Below are 21,594 nucleotides of genomic sequence, written 5' to 3' on the forward strand. Positions count from 1 at the left end.
CCCCCCAGCCCCCCCAACAGGACAGATCACTGGTTGCTCTTGCCCTTTACTGCATTTTTCCAATCTGAACAATATTCCTCCTTGTTTTAAGCATTAATTTTTTACTAAATGTGCTTGACCAAAATACAGTAACAAGCAACAACATGCTATGCACATCATAATGCAGGCACCCCCCAAACTTGGCCCTCCAGATGTTTTGGGACTACAATTCCCATCATCCCTGATCACTGGTCCTGTTAGATAGGGATGATGGGAGTTGTAGTCCCAAAACATCTGGAGGGCCGAGTTTGGGGGCGCCTGTCATACTGGGTACAATACATGGGTGACATAGCAAAAGCAATAAAAGGAAACGTGAATTGAGAGACTGGCACAAAGAGCATACACGGTAAGTGGATGCATTTGTTAGCATTTGTTAACTCAATAATAATAATAGTAATAATAATTTTATTATTTGTACCCTGATTGGGTTGCCCAAGCCACTCTGGGTGACTTCCAACATATATATATAAACATAATAAAACATTTAAAACATACAGGGCCGCCTTCAGACACCTTCTAAAGGTCGTGTAGTTATTTGCTACTCTACCAATCCTGCTCATATCAGTCAGCTTTTCCATTAGACCAGTATCCCACACTTTGCACTACCAACCCAGCAGAGAAGGAAGTGTTCTGACACTAGTGCCTTGCTACTTCTACTCTGCCTGCTAAGAGAATAAAATCAAAAATTTATGAACAAGATTGCTCAATGTCTCAGGCCAAATTGAGCTAAAGGACAAATTTGAAATTCATGAAACTCTATGAGAGGATCATTACTAAACTGGGCTTTTATTTGCTCCTTTGTCAACAGGACTCCCATCATTTAAAAGGTCTTTTCAGCTGATAAAGACCTTTTGCTGCCCAAGTTTTAAAATATACCATTATTGTCTTGAAAGGAAGAGTAACAAAAATGGCAGTAGCAGTGATTGAGAAGATATCCAGTGTGAAGACCATTTCCCCCCTGTTTTTGAAGTGGTTGCATAAAATGGGTTGGGAAGAGTTTTCCGTTTCACTGGTGCTATTTTCAAGAAAGGGAGAGCTCTGTAACACTCTTGATCTCTTTCAATTTCCATAGAGCGCCAGTAAATTTCATGGTCCCCTCTCATCATGTGAATCATTTTGTTAAACTGGTAGGCATGGTAGTAGCACTGGAAGTTAGGAAACCCTAAACCTCCAGCCCATTGAACCTGTATACCTTTTGCCCTCATTGATGAAATCATCCAACATCTTTTGCCATTTAACAAGGATATTTCCATCAAGCCAAGCTGGTAGAACTTGAATAAGTATGTGACGCTAAGCTTTCCCCACTGGTCCATGTCCTCCTTTAGCCATAATAGTGGGTTATAGCTGCTGTCCTTTAGGCTGTTCAGATGCCAGTTGAGTATTGTAACTTTTTCTTTTTTTTGAGAGCGAGAGAGAGGAAGGAAGGAGAAATAGGGTTGATAACACATACACGCAGTTCCCTTTCTAAAAAAGAGAAAGACTTGTTGCTTTCAGTAGACTTAAAGGTTTTAATTCTCAACATTATCGCCTGCGAGAGGTGTATATTATTTAATAGCAGGGCTTTGGAAAGGAAGCGAGAAGGGGGAGCAAGCCTTGGGTGCCTGTTCTTAAAATGCATTTAAGATTAAACGGCTAAAACGCAGCCTCTCGTGGGCTGCATACGCTTCGGAACCGAGTCCAGGAGGCTCAAATGACTAAATCCGTCGCCAGCTGCAGCCCATTCGCGCTTTCCCTTGCGTCGCCGTGTTTTTATCAGAATTGGAAGCGGAGGGCGGAGCGCAAGGAGGCGGCGCGCCAAGTCCCCTCGCTCCTCCTCTCGGGAGGCGGCGGCGGCGGCGGAGCGGCGTCCTCCGTCCCCAAAGCAACAGCGGCTCCGCCCCGCAAACAGTGGCCGGTGGAAGTGCCGGCGGCCAGCATGGGGGGCGAGGAGCCCGAGCCGGACTTCGAGAGCGCCCCCGAGACGGACCCCCGGGCTCGGCTGCTGGGGGCGCGCGTGGCCAGCAGCCTGCGCGTGGAGCCCGAGCGCTGGGAGCGTTGCGCGGGGAGCCCCGAAGCGCGCCCGCTGCTGCGCGCTTTCCTCGACGGCGACCCGGCCAAGCGGCTGCTGCTCGTCACGCCGGGCGCAGGGGGCCAGTTGGCGCTGGCCGACCGGCTGGCTCTGGCGCCCGGCACCGGTCGCTCTGGCAAGGGGGTCTTTCTGCTGCGCCTCGCGCCCGGGCCGCTGCGCTCCCCGCCGGCGCCCGGCCACCTGCTCTATGGGGACCTGTCCTCCGCGCCTCTGGAGCACCTCGCAGCCCTCGTGGAGGAGGTAGGGCTGCTCGCAGGGGCCGGGCGCTCTGGGGAGGGCTGAATTCGGGTCAGAGTCTGGCATAAGGGGGTGGGCATTGCCCTCACCTCGTAGCTGTAGCAGCAGCTGCATACTAGTTGTATGTCCAGCAGGTGAGTAGTTTCCCTTGCTGCCCCCCCCCTTTTTTTGGTCTGCCAAGAAGCTGCTAAACTTAAGACCCTGACAGAAAAAAGGGGGGACAGGTGAGAAGGCATCGCCTCCTTTGAGTGGCAAGACACAGGGTAGCAGCAGTGCTTTTTTTCATAGAGAGAACTGCACAGTGCCTTGTGTGGGGAAGAGAGAGAGGCAACATATAAACATACTCTTTAAGTTGAAGGTAAAAATAATCTGCATTAGTTTCTGTATATTAGCCCTGTGAGGGGAATCAGGGGAGGAAATTGTCATCGTTATTTATAAATTTATCTACTGTTTAGTACCAGTGCAACTAAATTAGAAGTATACCAACCAGTTATGCAAATATTAAAATATAAACATCCATAATTAAAATAATAAATAAATAAATAAATAAATAGGGGTACTCTCATTTTGAGTCAAGAAAATCACCATTTTATAGTTGAAATCGGGGAAAATAAATAGAGTAAATGGACAAAAGTACAAAGATTCACAAAATGTTTAGGGGTCTGCGTCCCCCCAGAAAAAAGTACTGGGTAGCAGTATGTAGTAAGAAGAGGGGTGGCCCTCTGAACTCAGGAGGGCCCCCGGTTTGGTCCCCAGCACCCTCTGTTAACAGGGTTTTAGAGAACCTGTCTGAGAAACAAGCCTCTACCCTTGCATTGGGCTGGATGACCCTTGAGATCCCATCCAAATGTACAATTCTACAGTCTATGGAGAGCTGTTGCCTGTGGAAGTGGACATTTTGGAGCTACCTGGATGACTGGGGTCAGGTTTGCTATTAAGGTAGCTTTGCATGTTTATGCTACTGGTGCATTCAACTTTTTGTAATAAGCGTTTTCATCATAATTTTCATCAGAGTGATGAACATGCTTCATCCTCTTTTTATTATTGGTTTGCAAAGGGAGGGGGGAGTGCCAGGTGGGTGAGCAGCTAGCCAAAAAGCGCCTGGTTCCTTTTCTATCCCAGTCATGGTGAGTATTGGAGTGTCCCTTGCTGTCAGGTCCAGTATAATTTGAGTTTCGTGCTCCCACGTTAGCTCATTGGCCATCTGTTCTCCAAGCACTTCAGCTCCTGGGCTTGGTCAGATGTTTGAAACTCATGCAATATAGGGTTCATCTTCACAAATTCTTCATAGAGAGAACTACACAGTGCCTTGTGTGGGGAAGAGAGAGAGGCAAGCATATAAACATAAAGAGTTGAAGGTAAAAAGAATCTGAATTAGTCTCTGTATATTAGCCCTATGAGGGGACTCAGGGGAGGAAATTGTCATTATTATTTATAAATTTATCTACTGTTTAGTACCAACGTAACTAAATTAGGAGTTTACACAGTATACCAACCAGTTATGCAAACATTAAAATATAAACACAATTAAAATAAAAAATAGAACAATCACATTACAACAGTGCAGCATTGAAAAACTGGAGACCGCAGGTCACCGTCAATAAACATGGTGTGTTTACCTTTGGAAAGAGCTGCCTTTATTGATGGCAGTAATGTGGTGACTGATAGTACAATAAATAATTATAATAAACCTAGCTTACACTTAAGAGGAGGTGATCCACTTTTATTCAGAAAGTTGCTGAGGAACAAGAATGCAAAACCCAAACCCGCAAAATGAGGAAATGCAAAATGAAGACATGGCACCCATCCAAATTTGTTTGTGAAAGGGAGAGGCCGTAACTAGCCATGGATCCCTAGAACCTCCAGTAAAATGATCTCTGCTGCCAGGTAATAGGAACAGCTTCTCCCTGGGCCTGGAGAACTACTGCTAGTCTGAGTAACTGGGCATAGATGTGCCATGTGGTCTGACTTGGTGCAAGACAGATTCTCATGTCTGTAAGTGTACAAAGAGTTTGTTGCTCTGCCACTGGAACGATAGAAACAAATGGCAGTCTGAAAAATTCAGCCATTTTTAAAATAAAAAAATCGATCCCCTTATATTTGCAACAGGTTGGTAGCATGCCTTGGGAGTCCTTTGTAGGAATGACATACCTGCTTCTCAACATCGTTTTGTGTGTGTTTTGTTAGGTTATTTGTAAAAAGATAGTTACAGCTCCTGTTACCTTAAAGAAATTGACCTTGTATAAAGGAAAAAGGTGAGAGATGCTGGAAACAAATTAAATGAAAGTAGATGGACTCCTAGCTTCCTGTTCTTTATGGATAAGTTGCCTTATTTGCTCAACAGACCTCTTTCCTTACAATGACTCACACTGATGATCTGAGCTTCAGAGGTTTGAAGTGATTTCTAGGCTCTCCAAATCGACCCTTTTTTTTTAGTTCAGGGAAGATCAGAGCAACCGTCTCTCAAGGATTCAGGAATTAATATGGGACTTATAAAACCTACAAGTAAAACTTTTAAGTCCTATTGTGATTGATGTAACCTGGCAAACCAGGGGCTCTGAAATTTTCTCTCTTTCTCAACCTAATCTGTCTTCTAGGTAGTGGTGCCACTCTTGGGGAACCAGAAAAACCATCCCAACTGGCCCCATGTGGTGTCACAGGATATCGTCCACCACATCTGCAATCTGAAAAGTAGTGTTTTTGTAGTTGTTGGACAAATTAAAGGCAAGACTTTGCTGCCGCTCCCTGCTGACCCTGAAAGAGACCCATATATAGATTCTGACAATGAGAAAACGTAAGTAGAAATATTGTAGCTATTGAATGGTCATTTTTAATGTACTCAGTGACTGCAGTATGTGTTATAAAGCAAAAACTGAGTTTTCATTAACAGCTAGTCTTTTTGCTGTAACTTAGCATAGCCTCCCCCTCCGCCCTCAATTTAAACCACAGTGTTTTGTTTTGTGCTTTGTGTTGGGTAGCTGTTTTTACTAGTTAGAATGAACTTCTTTTTTGGTAAATGATGTTTGTCTTCAGTGCAATTTTGGACATTACGATTGTGTGTTTTCCTTGCCAGTATACCAGGTGCCAGCTAGTCTCTTACTAAAACTTTAGTATCTGTCATTTTTGCTTGATCTTTTGTTCAAAGCACTGTAGTATATACCTCCACCATTCCATATTAAGGCTTTGATAGTTATTGCTGGTAATAATGTGGTGTTGAATCAATTGTACTGAGGTGCTTTATGTAAAGGTTTTCACACTGTGTAGTTACTGTAATAGAAAAAAGTGTGGAAATGTATGGCACACCAGGAACAGAAATAATGTGGGTCAATAAAGTGAACCATAGATTATACCGTGATAAGCGCCCTATTTCTTCATTGCAAGATAGAATTACATGTTGTTTTTGTTTTTTAGATCTGCCTTTTTATCTTCTACTGTCAGATGGGAGGTAAAACTAATCTGCTGATATGTTTGCTTTCTGTAGCACTGAACTCGTGGATAAATCTATTGTCCATGCAATTGAATCAGCTGTTATTGAATGGACCCACCAGATCCAGGGAGTTCTAAAGAGAGAGTCTTCAGAACCACTTTTGCAAGGCCAAGATCCCAGTCCAAAGGTGGAGCTGGATTTTTGGAAAAGCAGGTACATTTATAGCTTCATTCTGCATTGAAGACATAAGCAGAGTAGCGAGAGCTGCTTCTATAAGTGCGCAATTGCAGAACTTTGGTTTGAACTTGACTCTAGTTGATGTGGAAACACCCACTGCTGTTGACGTCACTTGTACAACTGTTAACTTTCTGATTAGCACAATAAATAAATTTCCGCCCCGGAAACTGTTTTGCCTATGAATATCTTAAAATCTGGCAAATGCATAACCTGGATTTGCTGTAGGGGGGAGTATGTTGCCTGGATATTTGACATGAAATGTGTCTTTGCTCAGTGCCTCACCATTTTGTGTTCCTTGTAGATTTGAAGATCTGCAGTGCATTTACAGCCAGCTGAAAGCCAGAAGGGTTTTGACCATGATGGAGCTTCTTGACAGAGTGCAGAGCACCTACTTTCCAGCATTCAGGTCAATTTTCAGAGATGTAGAAGCAGGTGAGATTTTGAAAATTTGTGCTATAGTGTTTATTCACAGATCACTAACCTCTCCTGGTTGGCCTATGTGGAGATCAGCTTCTTCAGTTCTTGTCGAAATAGTGGATGTGACAGGGTAAAGGTTCAGTCATTTTATAAGGTTGCTTAGAGCTTTTGAAGGACTTTGAAGAACGGCAGAAATGTCCCAGGAGGAGGGAGCTGCACCATATTTTGTCTTATGTGTTGTATTCTTTTTTTCAGTTTTTGCTCTGTGGTGTGTAAAATTACCGTATTTTTCGCTCTATAAGATGCACCAGACCACAAGACGCACCTAGTTTTTGGAGGAGGAAAACAAGAAAAAAAAATTCTGAATCTCAGAAGCCAGAACAGCAAGAAGGATCGCTGCGCAGTGAAAGCAGCAATCCCTCTTGCTGTTCTGGCTTCTGGGATAGCTGCGCAGCCTGCATTCGCTCCATAAGACGCACACACATTTCCCCTTACTTTTTAGGAGGGAAAAAGTGAGTCTTATAGAGCAAAAAAGACGGTAGTTTAATGTACACTGTAATTCAGAAATATACATGCTTGAAAGTAAGCCCAGTTGAATTAAACCAAAATTGTTTCCACAGAAGTGTATTTAAGATCTCCTGAGTAATGTACGACACCTTTCCCTAACTTCTCTTGTGTGAAACTTTTCTTTTTCTTTCAAAATCCCAGCTTTGGTTGAGGCCCACGATGTAAATGTGCACCTAAAGCCCCTAGAGCGCCCTCTAGAGGAAATAGAAAATGTGGAATTCAACGAGCTGAAGCCATTACTAAACCAAGTACTTCATGTGGTGTGCTTAATCTGGGCCACGTCCAAATATTACAGCACACCTGCAAGGATAATTGTGCTGCTTCAGGAAACCTGCAGTCTCCTCATTCAGCAGGTAGGCCATGTAGTGGTTCTTCTCACCCCCTGCAAAATGGAGAAAATAATATACTGCTATTCCACACAGACACAGTATGAGGGCTCCAATAATGCTTTGGGGTCTACAGGTTGCAACACTCACTTTGTCACTGTAACGCTTCAGCCCTTGCGTTTCGGTTGCCCTCAGCGGGCATGTGTACCTCCCACAGTTGTCATTCCAGTGGTAAGTGAGAGGAGAGGTACCTTGACAATGAGGAGTACTCTGGTATGATGAGAGGACCTCATGTTAAACAGCCCTGGATATGCATGGAGCCTTTTTAAGTGGAGCAGCAAAATGGAAATCCAGGGAGATGCTTTTTTTCGCTGAAAATCTCAGCAAGTGCTGGAGGTTTAAATATAGGAATGGTGCCTTTTCTTTAGAAGACACTTTGGCAGTGTTTTGTTTTTGTAGGAAATGTTATAAAAGAGGCACTTGTCCCTTACTCTTCCCTTTGACAGATATGTGGACAGTTATGCCTCCTTCCATTGGGTTGCATACCAGTCCCCATGAACCATTGTCAGTTTTCCAAATGACCAATTTAAGTTAGGATTAGGCCTCTTATGTTGAGTACTCTGTCTTTCTGTGCCCGTTTCATTTTCTCTTCCTTTTTTAAAAAAACAAGCAAACCATACCACTGAAATGACAAAGATTTGTTGCTCTTCTCTGTCTACGTAGGCTAGGACTTACCTCAATGCAGAAGATCTGCTTAAAGCGGAAACTGAAGAAAGTCTGGGCAAAGTGCAGACAACTTTTGATATTTTCAACTATTTCAAGCAGACCTTTGAGGAAAGAAGAGACAATCTCAGCACTTACTTTCATCCAGGCCTAGAGGCAAAGGAGTGGGATTTCCCTTCTATAATGGTTTTTGCACGACTGGATAATTTTCTAGAGAGGCTCCACATGGTAAATGTAAGTACCATGGAATATTACAAATGTTGATGTATATAGAGAACAATGTATATAATGTCAGAAATACCTTACTGTAACTCGTCTTCCTCCCTTGACTCTTTGCTTCCAGGGGGTCAGGATTCCTGGTGTCTAGGGAATTTAGCTTGGGAAGACATGGGTTCAACACCCCATTCAATCATGGAGCTTGCAGGCATGATTGATCAAGCCATTGCTTTTCAGCCTTTTCTGTATTGCAGGGTTGTAAACGGGATAAACCTTATATAGGCTACCCTGAGCTCCTTTGAAGAAAGGTGGGACACAAATGTGGTAAATAAATAATACTACTGTTTAATATGTGGTTGAATTTTTCACCCAAGGAGTTCCTGAGTTCTCAGGCATTTGCCTCACCAATGCAGATTTCTGCCGCAGGAGATCTGCAAAAGCTGTCAGGATTTCTGAGCAAGAGCTGACGGCGATGCTCTTGATACATAGGCTTCCTCACCCTTCAAGTTACCTTTTTGTTATCTTCTTCTTCATCCTTGAAGGTTACACTGATGAAATGGGTCTAGATACAGATTAAAAGATCCCCAGATCAGCCCAATGCTGTGTGTATTTATAGGGCATGCCTCCCACATTTAATCAGAATCTGCTTTGTTCTTACAACGGCATCTTGTTCTACAGCTTTTACCCTGGCTGTTTGTTTTTTTAGGCATGACCCAATTTCTCAGGCTCAGATTCTCTTTTTTCAAATATAACATGGAAATTGCCCCTTTCCTTTCTCAGGTATTAAGACCTCCCCCAACCAAATTTTTTTTTTTGCAGTAGTCATGCGCCAACTTCCTAAATAATTGTATTTAACTCTGATATTTATATATGTGTACAAAACAGACATTTCCAGGGTATGGAGAATTGGGTGTAGAGAGACAATAGTGGTATGTAGCCCATGACATTTATGGCATAAGGACAGTTAGGATATAACAGATCTAGAGATGTTCAACAGAAGTCCTTCTGCTCATTTTCACCACTTTCTTCTTGCCCCTCCACGCCCCCATCCCAAACCTTTATTTAGAGTCCTCTGGCTTTTTTTGAGGGAAGCGTTGGCACAATGAGAGGTCAAGAAAACCCCCATTGCATGAGCAGACTTTTGCTTACCCAAGTCTGAATAAAGCACAATGTTCCATTTGCGTAGTTTTAGAACAAGAGAACGTTTCTGTAGGTCTCAACATTGTCAGCTGTTAAGAAGAGTGAAATATATGCTGGACAATATAGTTTCAAAAGAAGCAAATGCTGATCTGCTGCCCATCAGATCTGAGAAGTCAATGTGCTGTACATCACACGGGGAAGCCTTGTCAAATTGCATATAATCTGATGCTAAACCAGCACTCATTCCCCACCCACCCCAATTTAGTTGGTCAGCCATGTAGACTGCTAGAGGTTAGCACAATTGTGTGAGACATGCAGGGATATGATGCACTGAATCAGCACATGTGGAATGTGACAGAAAGCCTAATGTTGACCAGCTGCTGACAGATGTGGTATTTGTGGGGTATTCTATATCTCTTTGGCTTTACACGGGCTCCTGAATCTCCCTGTAAAATGTAAAGAAGAATTCCTGGCTCACAATTTCCTCAGATTATACAACTTTTGTATATAAGCATTTTGGCTGCAATTTGTTTTCCACTTGTCAGATTTTCCATTAGTTTCAAACACCACGGGATTTCACAGGTTAAGAAGATTTTTGGTTGGCTGCAATAAAAGCGAGTTTTTCATTCCTTTCCTACCCCAAACTGAAAGACTTCAGAAGCATAATATAGGCGGCTGACACATGCTCCAGTTCTCTTGAAAAATGGCTTCAATTAGATTTTTTTTTTGGTCTCTTCTTGTCTTAAAGCACAGAATCTCAGTTGAATGCAAAATAGTATTGATTGGAGGGGAGGCCTGCTGCATTTTTATACACCCCTTTAATTAACCTTGCAGAAAGCACAGCAATAATCAATGCCTCTTTAAAGCCATATTGATATTTCCCAATAAGTCTTGCTAGGAAGTAAGCTAAATGATTGTAGCCTAGGCAGGAGCTGATCTAATGAGAGAAAGGCAAACAGAGATGTTAGCGATTTGTATTTCATTGAGTTTAATGCCCCCGCCTGCCCCACACCAGCACTAGCTCAACAACAGTCTTAGTCACTTAACTATTTAAAAATATGTATATGTAAGTTATATATGTATTAAGTTTAGGGATGATAATGAAGGTAGTATGGCTAGGGTTGACCTATAACAGTATGAAAAATAAACTATATCTTCTCTTTGTCTCAGGCACCAGCATGAGGCAGTCATGGGTCTAGCCTGGCCTAGTCCACTTGTTGGGAAGCAGTGCCATAATCTGTTGTGGGTAATAACTGTTAATTATCCCAATTTGTAGGACCTTCTGGTGACTGCGTTGGACATAGAGAAACTGGAGAAGCTCGAATTCAGTGGCATAAAAGGGAAATCTCTGAGCCAGCAAGTCCTGAGCATGTATGAAGAGTTCCAAGAGGCTTATAAAGTGTTTTCTGATCGTACATATGACTGCTTGGATGTGGCCAACATGGTAGGTGGTTCTGGATTCCATAATAACTCATCTTATGTTCACGCTGAATGTTTATACCAAAAGAGGATGTTACGAGCTTAACACTGAAGAGTCTGGTATTTGGGGGGGAGTTGTTTCCAGAAACTGCTGCATCAACTGTGACATGAATTCATTGTTGTTTGGTTCTGCTAGGAATTTGAAGATGATGTGTATGACTTCAAGGAGAAAGTGGAAGATATGGATCGGAGGCTAGGGAATGCTTTTGCCCAGGCTTTCGATGATGCAGCTAGCATAGAGCACGCATTCAAGGTTTGTATTTGTTGTACTAGGACAATGCAGTGTGCAGTGAATGTGCCCTATTTTTCTATACACAAAGCTTTTCTTTTCTTACAAATGCCCTGAAGAGTTGCCAGTTAATGGTATTTTATATTTCTGCCTACCCCTTTAAGATGTTAGTTGCATTCCATTAATCATGTGAATAGGCTCTTCAGTTGGTGACCTTCAGAGCTGTAGAGCTCCATGGGTTCAAATTGCAGTTGCTGAGCATTCATAGAGAGATTATAAAACCAAACAATTTTACTTTAATAATAATAAAAAGGAAAAACCTACAAATAATATATGGTCATGTAAAAAGTTGCATGTATTTTCTACATTTCCGTGCACTCTGGCTTCTGTCATGGTGTTGCGCCAGAAGCAGTTTAGTCCTGCTGGCCACATGACCCAGAAAGCTGTCTGTGGACAAACGCCGGCTCCCTTGGCCTGAAGAGAGATGAGTGCCACAATGCTATAGTCGCCTTTGACTGGACTTAGCCATCCAGGGGTCCTTTACCTTTACCTTATATGCATTTGCTAAGCACACAGTGCTGGCTCATTTTTTTGGTTCTAAATGCTGCTCCAAAGGATCCATTGCAAAGGGTGGGAGAGCCACATTGATTTGGAGGCCTGAAGCCACCTTTTAGCCTGGATTTCATAGTTCCAAGTTGTGATAAAATGATTTGTGGCCACAGTTTTATCTGGTGAAGGAAATTTACCAGATAGGTTAAAACCTCAAATTGCTAGATCTAAGAGAGCAGGAGTTGCCTCCCTCATTTCCCCATCCTTGTTCCTGCACTATTCAAGGAAAGGCTAGTAGCATTCATTTGCTGCTTACCAGCAAGAGGTCGGAGAGTTAGGACGGACTAGTTAAAGCTGGGTGGAGATGCAGAACATGGAGTTAGAAAGGAAAAGAACAATAAAAACATAGGGAGATGGGAGGCGGAAGCAGTCTTTGGTAATAATTGTAGTGAAGGGATGTGTTTGCTGCAAAAATAAAAATAAAAAATGTGGGGAAAGTAACGAATGAACCTATTCCTGTCTTTTGGGGATGGGAAATACATCATTGGAATCTTTATCAACTGATTTCAACTATTACAATGTGTAACTGATATCAAACATGGCTTATGATTCAAACCTGTTTCATACATTCATCAGATAGATTGGTGAACTGCAGTAACTAGGTAGGTCATTGAAGAAATATGTGGGTGTTGAAAAGGGTTGCTGGTCTTGTTTGGACCCAGGGCATGTACACAAAGTCACAGATATTTCCCATTTCTTTCTGTATGGTAGCTGATAGACATATTTGGGAGTCTATTGGAACGGCCACTGATAGCAGCAGATGCCTATGCTAAATATCATCTTCTCATCACAATGTTCGACAGAGACCTGGACGATGCTAAACTGATCTACCTGAAACATATTCAGGAGGAGTTGGAACTAGGTATTTGTTAGCAACTTCAGAATGGCTTTATGCTCAGTTAACAAGATGCCTTTAGAAAACAAGGAAGTGCACAATTATTTTAAGCAGCTTTTTTTTATATAAAAAAAGCTCATAATTGTTATTGCAAATTTTTGTTTAAGTAGGATAGATTTCTTCATTTTTTTTAAAAAATGTAATAAATAAATTAATTAATTAAAGCAAGATTGCTGTGCAAATTACAGCATATTAGGTCATTTCGTTACAATACCTACAAGCCTTTCCAGAACTTGAGAAAGGAGAGCTTCCTTTGCCCCCTTACCTCTACAATAATAAACTTTAAAGCATGGGTCGGCAAACTAAGGTCTGCGGGCCGGATCAGGCCCAATTGCCTTCTGGATCCGGCTTGCGGACGGTCCAGGAATCGCTGCGTGGATCACCAGCTCGTGTGTTCTTTCCCTCTCCCTCCCTCTCCCTCACATGGCGGTGGCGGCGGCGGCAGCGGCGGCAGTGCCTCCTCCCTCCCTCCCCCTGGCTTCTCCCCGCCCTGCCTAGAGGAGGAAGTGGGCTGGGCTTTGTTGATGCCAGCAGCAGCAGCAGTGCTCAAGCGGCTGACATTTTAAGCAGCCCCTCTCTGGAGCCCTTTTGCGTCCCGCTCATCGTCCCGCCGCCAGCCCCCGCCACTCACAAGACACAGGTAAGCAGCCACCAGGGCTCGTGGTGCTCTTGCATCATTCCCCCCCATAATAGTCCGGCCCCCCACAAGGTCTGAGGGACAGTGGACCGGCTCCCTGCTGAAAAAGTTTGCTGACCCCTGCTTTAAAGCCTCATGGTTGACGTGTCATTCAGTCCTGTCAGAGAGGCGGAAACAGACACCGGACCTGAGAAGGGGCCGCCATATTATCTATCACAAATGCTTTTTTGGGATGCTGGCCCAATTGCTCTCTGCTAGTCAACATACTTCTTCACACAGTGCGTAAATAGACAATGGAAATTCCTCCTGTAGGAGGAAGGGATGACCTTGGATGGATTTATAAGACTATTTGACAGATTCATGGATGATAACGCCATATCAGTGGCTACTAGCCACAATGGCTGTGCTCCACCTCCACTGCCAGAGGCACTATGCCTCTGAGTTTCTGGGAATCGCAAGCGGACAGAGCATTGTTGCATTCAGGTCCTACTTGAATGCTCTCCACAGGCACCTGGGTGACCAATGTGAGAACAGGATGCTGGTCTAGATGGTTCATTGGCCTGATCTAGCAGATTCTTCTTATGTCATGTGACTGTCCACCTCTACTGAAGCTTCTGCATATGGAGTGGAAAAGAGATTTGAATTCTTATTAACCTTTTTCTCTGTACCTGAGTCCTGAGCAGAATGTGAAGGAGCTGAGCTGCTAGAGATGGTATGTGCTGGAGACTGTTCTCTTCCAAGCCCATAGGAAGAAAAAAACCATTGTATGCAAAAATGTAGCATGTTGGGAGGCTAAAACCCTTCTTTCTAGTAGGCTTTCTTTGTGCAGAGAAGTTTCCTCTCTCCCACTCAGTGTGAGAGCATTCAAAAATTGAGTTGCTTGCAGGCTGACCTAGTACAACCCAGGAAGGGTATTTTGCATATTTTTTGGTTGGCTGTTTTACATCAGAGAATCTCTGTTGCTGGGTCCATGCAGTACACTGGTTCATGCTTCTCACTTCGGGATGAATTTGTTTTTCTCAGGTTATCCTACAGTGCATAGGAATATGCCATTGGTTGCTGGAGGAATTCGCTGGGCCCAGGAATTAAAAGACAGGATCCAGATCCCATTTAGTAATTTCAGGCATGTCACCCACCTGTGAGTATCTTTATTTCATGTAAGCCAGGGGTGGGGAACCTCTGATCTGTGCGCCTAATTAAGCCTGCTAGGCTATTTCAGCTAAGCTATGCCTACCTTCTGTACACCTGATGTTATACATGATGTCAGCTGTGGGGCAGGTAAAGGTGGGACTTGGACAAAAGGGGCTTTGTAGGCCCTGCTAGTCACCAGTGCCTGCAAAGCCCCGCCACAAGCACCGATAATCAGCTGGTGTCATTGTGATATTAGGTGATTGACGGGTGGGCAGCCCTACCCATGTGTCAAACTTGGCCTGTTGGGGGGTAAAAAGATAAGGATTTGGCCAGTCGATAGTTCTCTACCACTGATATAAGCATTTTATTTTTTTCATTGGCTCCTGTGAATCGGTGTGCTGCCTTGTTTTCTGTATTACAGAGATGGTGGGGCTTAAAGGAAAATTGAGAAGGTTGTCTCCATGGCCTTAACGTCACAAGCTAAGCTTGAAAATTGTTTCTTGGCTTGTTCTAATTTTAGGTTTTGACATCAGTAATCCTAGTAAGGCTGTGTAAGATGCAAGAAGGCTTTTCATAGACAATGGATTGTTGAGAGAGTCAAAAATCTGAGGAAGACATTGCACAGTGGTTTCTAGGGATGAACTGGGATATCTTTAGCTTTCATAAGGCAGGCAAAGCGGTAACTTGCAGAGCTTTTGCATTTAGATAAAACCTTACATAATTCCTGAAGGACAATCTAATCTTGCTAAGCAGAACTAGGTCTAGGAAACCATGGACAGAGTGTAAAGAATAGATGCCCAGTGCACAGTCAGAGGTCACAGTAGGAAGAATCATGCAGTACCACTGTTTTGCAAAGAGTCCACTGGTAAAAATTCAGCTGATAAAGCAGGCAGGATAGAAGGAAGAATAAATGGAATAAAAGCTCTGTGTGTGTGTGCGCGCACGTGTGTGCGTTTGTATGCTTATATCCTGCCTAAGGAATTAAGTGCAGCATATTTTGAATTTCCAGATACTATCATTCAAAATACTGGTGGTTAGGTCCAGTCCTGATCTGTCTATAAGCTCCTTTAGAGTAGTCTGTGGCCTGCTCTGGTTGGTGAATAGAACCAGAATGGAAGAGGCAGAAACAAGGAAGCTGACATGAGATGAAATGTAACAACTAGTCCTGGAGCCAAAGCGAGCAGAGTTCACCTGATAAGCCCTGCCAGTGGAAGGCCTGCGGAAGGACTTGTACTTGCTCAATGGAGAGTTTGCCCCCCTCTCTTCCCCCATGCGTGACCCCTGAAAATGGCCCTGAAGGTGTTGGGAGCACCCCCACAACAGCATCGGGGAGAGGGGGGATTGTTCCATCTGGCAAGTTGAAATGCTTGCACAGACAGAACAATCGCCTTCATAGAATATTGACTTCCGTCCAAGATGCTTAGATGAGGTAACGGTGAGAACAGGATTTTATATGCTTTGAAATAGCTGGTTGGCTGATTGTGAGAAAACTATTTTCTATTTACGGCATTTCCTTGTACTTTCTCTTCTCTTCTTCCCGTATGGGAGGACCAGCCTATTTCAGCTAACATATAGTAAGTCTACACCTGTGTTCATGTCCTGTGACGTTTGGCATCTAAGTATACATGCACACACCTGATCACTTACAGCTTCAGGTCAATTTCAATTGTTAATTGCTGAGGGAGCCAGTTTTTGGTGAAAGATGGCTCCAAACAAACATGGTCTTTAAAACCAGACAATGAATGAAAATGAGGACCTCTATTCAGGTCTCTGTGAATTTCAGAGAAAGGAAGCTATGCTTTGAGAAACAGGAGAAAAATTGAGAGGTCGGACAGAAAAAATATTTGACAGGAAAGGTATATGTATATAATTTGCATTTCAGGGCTTTCAGACTAGAATGTGATATGCACTTTTTTAAAATATACTTACAAACAAGAGAAAGTAATATTGACATGCATATAATGTCTATTATGTCGGACCTTGCGTTCGACTGAGTGACTCCTGTGGTCGAGTCCTCCAACGATGATTAACGACCTGAGAACGACCTGAGAACGACCGGAGCCTTCCCCATTACGCAGAGTATCCAGCAGCAGGGAAGGAGCCGAGAAATATGAGCTACAATGCAAAGAGCGTTTTATTTCTAACTACACAGACAGAAAAGAAATATACATGCTCTCTCTGTGAATGCAGAGAGCAACTGAAACAAAGGAACAGGAAACCAGTAACATCACATCCGTCTCCTGTCTTCTGTGAGACCTCCAGCAGTCTAGAATCTCTGGAATGCAAAACAGAGCCTTGTGACTCCAAGCACTGCACAGTGGCAACACACAGAAACCAACATATTACACCACATAGTCTTAATATTTATTTTGATGTTTCTTTTTGGCAGTTGCCTGGACTCTGCTGAAGGCAAAAGAATGGTGCAGAAGTATGAAGATCTGATGGAGATGCTAGAAAAGTAAGTCTGTTTGTTTAGGACATGATTTGAGAATATATTGGCCATTTTTAAGGCATGCTTTATAGCAGGGGTCAGCAAACTTTTACAGCAGGAGGCCGACTCATTGTCCCTCAGACCTTGTGGGGGACCGGACTATATTTTGGGGAAAAAAGAAGAAGAACAAATTCCTATGCCCCACAAATAACCCAGAGATGCATTTTAAATAAAAGCACACAATCTACTCATGTAAAAACACCAGGCAAGCCCTACAAATAACCCAGAGATGCATTTTGAATAAAAGGACACATTCTACTCATGTAAAAACACACTGATTCCTGGACCGTCTGCAGGTGACTGTGCTGGATCCGTCCCCCGGGCCTTAGTTTGCCTACCCATGCTTTATAGCTTTGATGGATTCAGGCAATGCATAGCTAGTAGTTGCCTTTTATATTAATTTAGTTTAAATTTGTTCCTCTCCCTTGGTTGTGCTGGCTGAGTTTCATATTTTGGAATTACTTTATGTGCAAGTTGATGTTAGCACAGTAATAAAATTCTGAAGCCTTGTTCTTTCTTGGAGGCTAGGGAGAGCTGTGGCAGTGTGCCTTTTCCCAAAATGCTGCCTACTTGATTGCACAAATGGATGAAACACTGCAATTTGATCTTTACTTTGTCTAGTTATTAAAGCTCCCACATTTGAGTTCTGCTTACTGTACAGTTAGTGCTGAGCCATTCCATTATATGCCTGCACATTTATGCATCTTGGGTGTACATAGGAGCTGCACTAACTCAGGACTGGACATATCTAGTAAGTAAAGGAAGTTAGTTTCAAATACCTTAAAATCCACAGCTTAGCTGTATAGCGTTTGTGTGTGTGCCTGTGATTCTGAGTTCTAGGAGTTGGGAAGTTCATAAGTTTGGGATGGGGTTGCATTGCCTCTGAAGAAACAGCTGTATAGTTCAGGCATACGGCTAGATCCAGCTTTGTCACTGGATGCTCAGGTGAACTCCGTGGCGAACCCTGACTATGCCCATTCCTGGACAGGGATAATTTGGCCATTGCAATTAAGGCATTGGTAATCTCAAGATTGGACTACAGTAATGTATTGTGTATGGGGTTTCCCTTGGGACTGGTTCAGAAGGCTGTGGCAAGGTTGTTGAGTACAGCACACATCTACACTTTTGCCTAGGGAACTGCATTGGCTGCTGATCGCCTACCAGGCCATGTTCAGTGCCTTCTTGTTAACACATAAAACCCTGAACAAGATTACCTGAAAGGCCGCCTCCCCTTTTATAGATTCTTCAGGGTTGGAGATGTTATTTTAGCCGTCTCCTGAAGAATAAGGGACATGACTGCAGGAACTCCCATCTTGTGCTGCTTTTGGCACCTGCAGTTTCCTTTCCACAGCTTTGCTTGCAGCATAGCTAGGAAATCTGTTCCAGCAAAAAGGGTTCAGACAGCCACCTAACAGTTTACAGAGCCTGACATGGTGGTTGTGGTCTTATGGCAGATACCAAGAGAAGCTTTATAAGGAGTGGTTCCAAACTGTGTCTGAAAAATCACAGTATAACCTCACTCGACCGATCATCCGAAGGCATTCGGAAAGTAAGCTGATTGCTGTCAATTTTGACCCTCAGGTAAGATGTGAGAGCGTTTTATTACTTGCTTACTTCTTCATTTATAACCTGTGCTTATATAAAATGGGCAAAAAGCATCCATAAAAACATTATTGAAAACATTGGTAAAACATCAATAAAAATGGATTCGTTAAAATGAGAAAAAATAATATTTCAAAGGCCTATCTAAACAATAGTTTTCAAAAGACATCTGAAAGAAGGCAGGGACAATCTGCTTATCATCTGCTAGAAGGAAATACCACATGGCAGGGCCTGCCTCACAAAAGGCTTGATCCCTAGTGGAGACCAACCAAACCTCAGGGGCACCTGGAACCACAAGTGCCCTGTCAGAGAATCTCAGTGATCAAGGTGGAGCGTAAGGCAGGCATAGGCAAACTCGGCCCTCCAGATGTTTTGGGACTACAACTCCCATCATCCCTAGCTAACAGGACCAGTGGTCAGGGATGATGGGAGTTGTAGTCCCAAAACATCTGAAGGGCCGAGTTTGCCTATGCCTGGCATAAGGAGTCAGGTAGCCCAAGTTGTTTAAGGCTTTGTGAATCAACAAAGAAAGGGGAAGAGAATTAATGATAAAATACTAAAATATTTTAAGTATTGAAATGGAATTAGGAAAAGTATGTTATACTGAGCAGCGAGTAAGGGAGGGAAGAGAAACATAATGGAAGGGGGTGGGAAGTCAACTTTTAAATTTGAATTAATTTTATATTCATTTGTTTGTTTGATTTTTTTGAAAAGCAGTAAAAATTAATTGGCAAAACAACAAGAAGAGCAGGTACCTTGAACCTGGAATTGGCAGCTAGTGCATCTCTCTCAGTAGTGGAATAATGTGTTGCCTGTATTCTGCTTCTGTGAGCAGTCTGGCCATGCCATTCTGCAGTAGTTGAAGCTTCCAGACCAGATACAAGGGCAGTCCCACCTAAAGTGTGTTACAGTAAATAAGCCTTTGGGTTACCAGTGCGTGGACCACTGTGGTCAGGTTGTCATGGTCTAGGAATGATTGTAGCTGGTGCCAGAGGCAGAACTAGCTGCTCCAGCACCCGGAGCGGCACACATGCTGTGCACCTGGGGGCAGGGCGAGCATCCCACGGGGGCAGCATGGCGATGTCACCCCCCTTCAGGGATGACACCTGGGGTGAACTGCACTCCCTGCACCTCCTTCCTCCGCCAGTGGCTGGTGCACTAGCTGGAGCTGGTAAAAACACACACACACTTTGCCACAAAGGTCACTTGGGCCTCTAGTGAGAGAGATGAGTCAAGGAGTACCCTTGAAAATGTGTTTGTTCCTTCGGACAGCGGGGCCACGTGATCCAGGACAGGCAGTTGACCTATTTTCCTGTCCACCCATCCACAAGGCCTCCATCTTTCCAGGATTCAAGCTCAGTTTACTGACTCTCATCCAGTCCACCACCAAGTCCAGGACTTGCACGGTCTCTCCTTTAATCAGATGCAATGGAGAAATAGAGCTGGATATCATCAGTATACTGATGACAGCTTGCTGCAAAACTTCAACTGACTGCTCCCTTCGTCTCCGTTATAGATGTTGGGTAGCTTTTGGGACAAAAAGTGCCTTGTGGCTCCCTGTAGTGAAAACAGCAAGGGTCCAAAGAGCACACTCCCATTGCTACTTTCTGGACATTATCCCTCAAGTAGGAACAGAGTTACTACTACACAGTGGCACTGATACTGATTCCACTTAGTAAGTCCAGAAGGTTATTGAACGGTACTGGAAACAATTGAGAGATCGAACAGAAGGAGCATGGTTGCACCCCCCCTCTTTATCTTCCATAAATATATCTAGAAGAGGATAACCTTCCTTCATGTCCTAGTAACTAAGATATCCCGGTTTTACTCTCACGCTGGTGTATGATATGAAAGGAACAGACTGGCTTTAAGAGCTGCGCCAAGATCATCTCTAATCAACATCAGTTTTCTAGCAGGAACTTTTCTTTCCTCCAGTTTTGAGATTAGAGCAATTCTAGGCAAGGAAACAGTGCTATAAAGAAGAAGAAAGAGGACTCTTTAAAAAAGAAATCCAAAGGTTTGTGTGAATATGTTTTGCAGCTGGTGTCAGTTTTGCGAGAAGTGAGTTACCTTGGGCCAAGCCAGACTGGGAAGATACCAGAGGCAGCAGCAGAAATCTTTTCTTCCAAGGAGTCTTTCCGGAAGCTGGTAGCCAACCTAGACTTGATGGTCACCTGGTACAATAAAATCCTGCTCACAGTTCTGGAGGTGGAATACCCCCTTGTACAGGACCAGCTGCAGGAGATTGATAGTCAGTTGAGAGAGGCAGAAGAAACATTGAACTGGAAAACAGAAGGTAAGAAGTACCTCTGTAATAGGTTCCGTGGAACCTGGCAGGGATGAAGGTGTACAGAAAAGCAAATAAATAAAATAATTTGAGGCCCAGATTTCTTTTCCTTCATCTAGGCCAGTGGTTCTCAACCTGTGGGTCCCCAGATGTTGTTGGACTACAACTCCCATCATCCCTGAGCTCTGGCCTTGCTAGCTAGGGGTGATGGGAGTTGTAGTTCAACAACATCTGGGGACCCATAGGATGAGAAAGGCTGATCTAGGCCATCTCTTGGCCCAAAGTCCTACTGATTCACTCTGGTTTGAATGCTGTAAATTGCAGTCTTCTTCCTATAGATGTACTCATGGTAGGAATGCTACCTGGATTCTCTATGGCAATTCAGTAACCAATACACTTTTAAAATTATCTGGTTTGTTTCTGGGTTGTCAATTGAATGTTTGTTGACTATTTTTCCATTGGTGTTGAAAGGGCTTTGGGAACATGTTTCACGACTAGTTGACGGTGTGCGAGATCTTGAGCAAAGAATCCAGAAAACCAAGGACAACATTGAGGAAATTCAGAATATAATGAAGACTTGGGTCTTCCCAGTTTTTGAAAGAAAAGATGGGAAGAAAGAATCTCTGTTGTACTTAGATGGTCGACATGAACGACTTGACAAACACTATCGACTCATCACAGATTCGGGACATAAGATCCATTTACTAATCAAGGTTGAGGTTTTTTTTGTTTTTTGACATAAATTATAATGGGGATTCTCCCAGGAAATGCTATCTGCAATTATTTATTTTCCATCAGAATTGGTCATAAATTGCTATTGTCTAAGGAACTGTCTGG

General features: G+C 43.4%; 1 protein-coding gene across 1 annotated transcript in view; it reads left to right on the forward strand.

Annotated features, from left to right (window-relative positions):
* Positions 1-1,927: 1,927 nt before the first annotated feature.
* The window catches only part of DNAH9 (dynein axonemal heavy chain 9), a 188,131-nt gene continuing 168,464 nt past the window's right edge, over positions 1,928-21,594 (forward strand). Inside the window, exons 1-14 of the mRNA XM_083597636.1 lie at positions 1,928-2,347; positions 4,942-5,138; positions 5,826-5,984; positions 6,310-6,440; positions 7,134-7,345; positions 8,042-8,275; positions 10,674-10,841; positions 11,013-11,129; positions 12,426-12,576; positions 14,270-14,384; positions 16,767-16,835; positions 18,323-18,449; positions 20,511-20,766; positions 21,229-21,470. Of these exons, the coding sequence (XP_083453762.1) occupies positions 1,955-2,347; positions 4,942-5,138; positions 5,826-5,984; positions 6,310-6,440; positions 7,134-7,345; positions 8,042-8,275; positions 10,674-10,841; positions 11,013-11,129; positions 12,426-12,576; positions 14,270-14,384; positions 16,767-16,835; positions 18,323-18,449; positions 20,511-20,766; positions 21,229-21,470 (2,571 nt within the window). The 5' untranslated portion in view covers positions 1,928-1,954. The remainder of the gene's footprint in view (positions 2,348-4,941; positions 5,139-5,825; positions 5,985-6,309; positions 6,441-7,133; positions 7,346-8,041; positions 8,276-10,673; positions 10,842-11,012; positions 11,130-12,425; positions 12,577-14,269; positions 14,385-16,766; positions 16,836-18,322; positions 18,450-20,510; positions 20,767-21,228; positions 21,471-21,594) is intronic.

The sequence above is a fragment of the Podarcis filfolensis genome (assembly GCF_964270895.1).
Source record: "Podarcis filfolensis genome assembly, chromosome: 2".
NCBI classification, from domain to species: Eukaryota; Metazoa; Chordata; class Lepidosauria; order Squamata; family Lacertidae; genus Podarcis; species Podarcis filfolensis.